This window comes from Mytilus trossulus, chromosome 4 (genome assembly GCF_036588685.1).
Source record: "Mytilus trossulus isolate FHL-02 chromosome 4, PNRI_Mtr1.1.1.hap1, whole genome shotgun sequence".
Lineage (NCBI taxonomy): Eukaryota > Metazoa > Mollusca > Bivalvia > Mytilida > Mytilidae > Mytilus > Mytilus trossulus.
Window position 1 is genome coordinate 48,337,352 of NC_086376.1, and position 8,298 is coordinate 48,345,649.

Sequence of the window (8,298 nt, forward strand, 5' to 3'; positions counted from 1 at the left end):
AGGCAACAATTCATTAGAGACAAACAGAAGAGAAAGTTTGTGCAGCCCATTTTCATGTATTTGTCTTCCCCAAATTTTTTTTTTGATGCATGATATTCAACAAACGAAGTTTTATGCATCGTGATTCGGAAAATCCGAATTCATCTTTATTACTAAATGGGTTATTGCACTTCTATTTTTAATATCTCTGTACGAATTAACGAGTAAATGTAACTTAGTCATACTAAATAATAGACAAATGATATTTGTCAGTCCCTACTTAGTCATATTAAAAAAAAAATATATATATGATATTCGTCAGCCCCTTAGTTTTAAACAGTATCTTTTACTTGTGAACAGATTGCATAAATAATTATGCTGATCATGTTCTTTAGGGAATAATGCACCCAGTTTGTAAGTTTATTTACCATAACCAAAATTTAAAGATCATAAACTACTTTTGTTATGTTGGTGTATTCAGTCTTAACCTAAATTCTCAATGAGGTATAATTTTTCACTAACATGCATTAGTTTCATTACTGGTAGGACTCATCCAATTAAACGCTCCACATTTATATATCCTACCAGCAATACTCAGAAAAATGGATTTGTGTTTCATTGATAATAGGGTTTAATTTCTTTTTAATTTCAGTTGTACATTGTGTTGGACATGGAATAAATCTGTATCATATCACTACACAACCATCATCTGATGCTAACTGTTATTTTAGGGAATATTTCAGGGCGTAAGTATATAATAGAAATTTTTTAAGAGGAATATGACACAGCATGAAATATACAAATTATCTACAGCAACACATTAGAACAGTTCAATTTACTGGATTTGTCATGTTTTCAGGCATAATTTTTACATTCATTTAGACGTTAACGTCAAAGAAAAATTAATACTGAAAAATTAAATATTAAAAAACGAGCTCAAAGGAAAATTCAAAAATAATTGTTTTCTCTAAAAAAAAAAATGTTTGTTGAAATTTATTGAATTTTGTCATTGGAATCTATTAGATATTTTTCATATTCGATTTAACTATAAATCACATTTCTTCACTTGTAGTACAAACGTGCTTGCATCTTTCCACTACTGGGCATTCCAGACAATAACAGGTACGTTCAGTATATATTTTAGTTTTCTACTTTAATTACAAGCATTTACTCAATTGTTTTTTTTAAACGTGTATCTATGTCCCGCCTAACGCTGTACATCGTTAATGACGCTGTGGTTACATCATCCTAAAACTAATTATTTGGATTGAGAGTTGTCTCATTGGCACTCACATCGCATCTTCCTATATCTACACATGTCAATTATTGACCATAGTAATGCGAACTTTTAAGAACATATAACGAACTAAGTTTACGACAATTATTACGTGTTTACTGAATATAGAAATTGGTTGTAGAGGGCGGAACATGGAGTAATATGGTCAAATATTTTAAGAGGAGATGCCAATTTGAATAAACTTAAATTGATAGCATGCACTGTAATGGGATTACTGTACTAGCCTTATAATGAATTTTGAATACTTTCTTAATAATTTGTTGATATTAATAGCTTTGTTTTAAATCTACTGTTACTGATATTGTTATTTATATTTTTCTTTAGGAATGACTGGGATTATTCTGACTTTGATTGTTATAGTGATGTATGTGTTCGCGATGCCATTTGTCAGACGTAACTTGTTCAGAGCGTTTTGGATAACTCATAGTTTTTATATCTTACTATACATTTTTCTTATAATGCATGGTCTTGGAAGACTGGTGCAGAGTCCACTTACTCATTATTATCTCTTAGGACCATTAATACTGTTTGTTTTGGACAAGCTATTCAGTTTATCACGGAATCAGATACTGATTGAAGTAAAACAGGCAGAGCTTCTACCCTCTGGTGAGTGTAGTTTGACATTATTATGTTAAGATTAGAAAATTCAATTTCTTGGTCATGTAACTGCATACATTTTATGAATACAAAGGAATATGACAAACTTTGATTATGCATTTGTTTCGAGCAAATGTCTGATAGCGAGTGCTTCGGTTTATACCATGCTTTTACAACTTTTCAATGAATGAAACTATGTAAGGGTGCTTAAACTTATACGTTGCAACTGCTCAGGCAAATATTACATTAAACAGTACAGGATGTTCAGTTTCTGTTGTTCTGAAATGCTTTATTTTCTTTTTTTTTTCAAATCTAAATTTTCAAATTACTTGAGTATCACCGTTAATGCACACTACGCAACTGTAGATCACCATGCAATATGATATTTTGTTTAAAGAAACATACAAAAATACTTTGATACTTGTAGAGGTGACGGCACTGAAATTCAAAAGACCGTTGAATTTTGAGTACAAATCTGGACAGTGGGTGCGAATAGCTTGTATAAAGTTAGGCGATTCGGAATATCATCCATTTACTCTTACATCTGCTCCACATGAGGACTTCTTGAGTCTACATATCAGAGCTGTAGGACCGTGGACAACGAATCTCAGAAGAGTGTATGATGCAAATCAAATAGAAGAGGGAGACAAATATCCACCTGTAAATATTTAATTAAATAAATAAATATCTGTAACATTACTAGCAAGAAAGATCCTTGAATCTGCAATGATAATATTAATTAATTACATTGACATCTAAACTAAATATTTCTTATTTTTGTTCAACACCGTTATATGTATCTAAAGCAAGTGTGATGGCATAATACAGATTGTCCACGTTTGTAAATATGAACTTTTGGTCTGCGCTGGTAATAGTTCAAATAAATCTTTAACCCCAATTTCAAGCTTATGTTCAACGCATGTCGGCTCAATTAAAATACGAATCATGGTGTCCTTAAATTACTAATTAGATTCGGCCATCTTTTTCGATGATATTAATACTTAAATAAAATGGATATGATCAGACTTTTAAGTAGTGTTAACAAGGTTGATTTCTTTTCCATCGGTGACGATGTTAGAATTATCTTTGACAAATTGATCACTTTATTTGTGTTCTTTGAATGCTGAGCCTTTCACATCCATCCTTAATCCATTGAGATTTATTGGTATTTATATATGTTAACATTATTGGAATTCTATTTTTCAGTTATATGTTGATGGTCCATTCGGCGAAGGTCATCAAGATTGGTATAAATATCCCGTTGCTGTATTAGTTGGTGGTGGCATTGGCGTCACACCTTTTGCATCAATTCTTAAAGACATTGTTTATAGATCTAAATCTCCTGTAAAATTTCCATGTCAAAAGGTAACATTTAAAAATCATTTATGGATGATATCCTGCTTTAAAATGATTACAAACTCTATCGATTACTACTCTTAGAATACAAAATTCTGTGCAATTTATCTTATTTTTGTACCTGCATATTTGTTGTTGACTTCTCCATCAAAGCACGCAATCAATTAAGGGAGTTAAAAGTTTAATTTTCTTTTATATATGAACAAATGGATACGAACAAATTAAGCTTTGCTACAGCGATACATATTTTGATTGCAAAGCTACAGAAAATAAACACAAGTCTTTTTGAAAAGTACTTAAAGAAGGTGTGGAAATAAATAAACTCGGATTAAATGTTGTATTTACACTAGACGCGCGTTTCGTCTACAAATGACTCATAAGTGACGCTCGAATCCAACAAATTTAGAACTGCCAAATAAGTACAATGTTGAATCAAGTAATAGGAAACCAATTTCTAGTTATTATAATTAAGGCAATTATTGAACCAATGCATGCATTCATTCAAAACGATGTTCTCTGTGCATGTATATTTTCAAATTATCGGATCGCAATTTTAGCTTCTGATTAATTGGCATTAGATCTGGAAAAAATAGAATCTGATTTTGTTTTTTTCATTATTACATTATTATAAATGAAGAAATGCGTTTTTAGAAGCCAATTTTGTTCATTTTTTTCAAAATAAGCAGAGATACTTCGGTGATGGATTAATCAACTGAAAGTGTATAAAATGAGCTCATTGAGTCTGTATTCATATGACCTGCAATTTAATCCATTATCTAGAGCTTTGTTGTGCATGTTTAAGTTGTGGTCTTAAAGAAAATAATGTTAATATTAAAAGAATAACAATGCTGAACCATTTCATTTACTGATTCGATGCACAATCAAAGCATTATTATACAGGTAATTCACAAATTGTTTAATCTATAACATGAAATTAAACCGACCTGGCAAAATAAAATTGCACAGGGTCGCTATCTATCTATTTCTGGTTATGCTTATATCGTGTTATGTTACCGTCGGAAGTCTTCGGAGGTCATCTTGATAGATAATTATATGGCGTCTTGACGAAATACACACGATATTCTGATATATTAAATGGAGTACGTGCATTGTTTACTGTTTATTTCAGACTGATTGTAATTGAGATATATGTTTTAGTGTGTTTTAAATCAAATATGAGAATTTGAGTCAAATCAATCAACATAACTTTGAAGGCGAATGCCTCTTTTCTACTCGATGTTTACCGATCGTTATCTGTTGGCAAACAATCCATACAATTGTTAAACAATAAATCTTTAACAGTTTTCTTTTTGAAACTTTTGATATTATAGTCTTTTAACGTTTGTTAACTTTTAAGATCACATGATACAAAAAAAGCTGTTTGCGAATAAGAGTAAGGAAAGACTTACTCATTGAGGTATATAGAACATATTCCGCTGTATTAATAAATCTATATCCCATTAATTAGGAACATTTGTCAGAATCTCAACATTGACCTATTTGATTTGCTAAATTTGGTTTTACAGATAAGAATTTATAACATTTAGTAACATCGGGATAATGAAGACATGTGTTATAAATATAATGTTACCAAAGGTACGGAACGTAGGGGCCAATGGAATGTAACTGAAAATAGTTACATTTGTTACAGATTCAATCTTTAATGGTGTTAAAACCCCACGTTGGGCCCTTATCATTGACCCTTCTCCCTTTCGAAACAAAATAGCAAAAAATGTTGACACTGAATTATTCTTACGGAAATAAATAAATTCAGGTCCAAGGTGAATTAAATTTTATTGTAATTTTCTATTAGAATTGTTAGTTGATATAATTTTATGCCACATTTTATTTCGTTACATTAGGTCTATTTCATTTGGGTAACCCGATCTCAAAAGCAATTTGAATGGTTGACAGACGTGATTCGTGAAGTTGAGACCAACGATACAAATAACCTGGTGGCTACACACATATTTATCACTCAGTTTCAGCAAAAATTTGATTTGAGAACCACTATGCTGGTATGTATGATAATTCTATTGTAATAGTTTGCAGTATGCAAAGAAATCGTGAAAGAAATAAGCATATTACGAGCAGTTTTCATCTCCTTCCATCAAAATTGAACGACTATCCTGTTGAAAGGCTTCCACACTTTTAATTATATATTGCTTTATTTGATTTCTATTATTTCACAGGGTTTTGATGTAAAAAAAAATTCTAAAATTATTCAGATATTTTATTATTTGCATTGCGTGTAGTAGCTGTACTTATAGTTTAAAGATACCAGTTGTAAAATGTAGCTAACTCAGTCTAGCCAACATATGTCCATCTGTTTGTGTTAATTAACGATATAAAGGATATGATTTTTATCTTGAATCTAGCATTCTCGTTTTCCTGTTTTCAGTACATATGTGAGCGTCATTTCCAAAAGATTGCAGGGAAAAGTTTGTTTACTGGATTGGAGGCAAAGACACATTTTGGAAGACCAAACTTTCAAGACTTCCTGCAGTCACTGAAATATGAACATCCAAATGTAAGTGAATTAAACAACATGCATCTATTTTATTTTGTAAGGATTTTTTCCGAAATGTCGAAGAGATATTATGCATATCAATCGATGCCAATGATGCTAAGTGTAAAGTCATATCTCAATTAAATTGACATTTCGAATCGAAATTCATAACTTTTTAGCGTTATTTAAAGTATGTTCATAACGAAAAGTGCGATATGCGTCTTTAGCTAAATTTGTATAAACTTATAGGTTATATGTAGTAACGTAAAGAAACAAAAACTTAATGAAAATATAGTAGAATAACGTGTTTTAATTTGAATAGCTCACCTTTTTATATCTGTTTACTAGAAAAATATAATTCTTGTGGATATTTTATTATAGGTTAAGCAAGTAGGAGTTTTCAGCTGTGGCCCTCCACCAATGACGTTACAAGTCGAGAAAGCTAAAACTGCAGTTAACAAGCTACAAGGATTCCCCACGTATTCACATCATTTTGAGAACTTTTGATACATCAAAAAGAAATATAAACGTGTGGTATATCTTCATGCAAACATTTTGTTACTGCAATAATTATCCCGGTCCCATATCATAACATGTATGCATATTCCTTTGTTGTTCTCAAATACACTTAAGATTTGTACTAACTGCAAGTATTCAATAGTAGAACTAAATTATACAACATACAATATGTACAGGCATACACTCAACTGTTGTTGAACATGTTCAGTCTTAGTTGGTATGGCTTAAAAATATTCTTCATCAAATGTTGTTGTGTTTAATTGTTTTATTGTAAACATCTTGTCATTTATATTGCAAAAAGCCAAATTTTGGAAATTACTCATAAAATAAAATATCTGTCCCATTTTACAAATATTCGCAATGAGTATGCGATAAAAACTGACCTTTTATAAATGGACTGTTCTTCAAAAACACGCCACGATATAAAAGAAACTGTACATTTTATACACGTGCAGCGTATCTCTTATTATATTCATCTTGAAGCTTATACATAAAATGTCTCAAAAGCATTCATTCAACATCTATCATTCTATATGGTTAAAACTTAGAATTTATATTCTCAAAATCAAATTTGAAAATAATCTCGTCGTGTTTATAAGAATATTGGCATATATATCAGTAGTCAATATAGTTCATGATCATAAAAAAGTCCTATTAACATCATGTTATTTACAGTTGATTTTCTGATATTCTTTAAAACAGCTGAAAAAGGCTTACAATACCAAATGAACAAAAAAACTCCCAGTTATGCCACTGTAAAATCAGAAAAGTTGAAGTGCATTTTTGTTTTGGAAATTAGATTAAATGGAGAAAAAAAGTATGGTATTTAAATTCTTTTTATCAACCCCTGTCAGAAAGAAATTTACTCGATATTTTGAAGTAAATAAAATATTAAAAGAGTCGTTATAATGGCTAATTATATGTCTACATACATAGCAGATAATATCTTCATTTTGTATTTAGAAAAATGAGTGAACAAGAAAGTAGAATTAATGTATCCAATGCCGAATGAATAATTCCGATCTTGTAACCAAACCTTCTAAATATACAACTTAATTCATAGGATAGCTATCAATCTAAAAAGAAAGGGATCAATTATGTGGTTAAATATTAATACCTAGATAATACAAACAGAAGAAAAGGTTTATTTTTTCACTTTATTCACATACTTTTTAGTGCTTGTCTATAGAGTTAATAAGATATCAATTTTTTTGCAAAAATTAGTAATTTACTTATATACATTTAGTTTTATAATAAATAATACAAAAATCAGCTATGTACTGTGGATTCATTAATGTTCGTTGAATACAAATTTTCTTGGATTTCGTGGGTAAAGGAAACTACGAATTTAAATGTTCAACGAATTACTAGTGTTCTTAAGGAATGATACAGACTTTGTCAAATCCATGAAATTGAATATCGACGAATATGCAAGTTTTCCTAAAACCACGAAAATTGGTATCCACGAAAATAAACGAATCCACATTAGATAATAAAATATTAGCATCATTGATCTAAAATTTTCATCCTCGACGGTACTTATCAGGATATGTAAGTCAGGAATGGTACAACGGGGTAGTGTGCTATAACGTTATTGTTGTGCATAAACTACTTACTCCCTTTACGCATTTAGCTTTGCTCTCAATGTCTTTATAAAGGGCTTTTCCAGATCTTCTCTGTATTCCGTGAAGGATGAAAACGTTAGAACAACGATGATAAAAATTTGACTATCTACTTACATTTTTTTTGCAGATTTTTTTTTATGAATAAACGAAGCTGTATACAACTTTTAACCTGTAATTAATATATATGTATATAAAAAATCATTATTTTTATTTTAGTTTATTATATTCATGAATGTTCTTTTTATAAATATACGCATTATTAACGGTATTCATTGATAATAAACTCATCATATATATAGTATTCATCATAAATTTGCTATTGTAACCATGTTTAAAAAAATAAAATAACGATCATTATGGTAAGTCACTTTACATTATCCGCAGCCTGTATAAATAAAATTAGAAATATGTTTTAA

General features: G+C 30.0%; 1 protein-coding gene across 1 annotated transcript in view; it reads left to right on the plus strand.

Annotated features, from left to right (window-relative positions):
- LOC134715424 (dual oxidase 2-like) overlaps positions 1–8,298 on the plus strand; it is a 51,966-nt gene extending 43,668 nt beyond the window's left edge. Inside the window, exons 24-31 of the mRNA XM_063577594.1 lie at positions 632–725; positions 1,052–1,101; positions 1,601–1,882; positions 2,301–2,533; positions 3,080–3,238; positions 5,092–5,247; positions 5,631–5,759; positions 6,120–8,298. Coding sequence (XP_063433664.1) covers positions 632–725; positions 1,052–1,101; positions 1,601–1,882; positions 2,301–2,533; positions 3,080–3,238; positions 5,092–5,247; positions 5,631–5,759; positions 6,120–6,245 — 1,229 coding nt within the window. The 3' untranslated portion in view covers positions 6,246–8,298. The remainder of the gene's footprint in view (positions 1–631; positions 726–1,051; positions 1,102–1,600; positions 1,883–2,300; positions 2,534–3,079; positions 3,239–5,091; positions 5,248–5,630; positions 5,760–6,119) is intronic.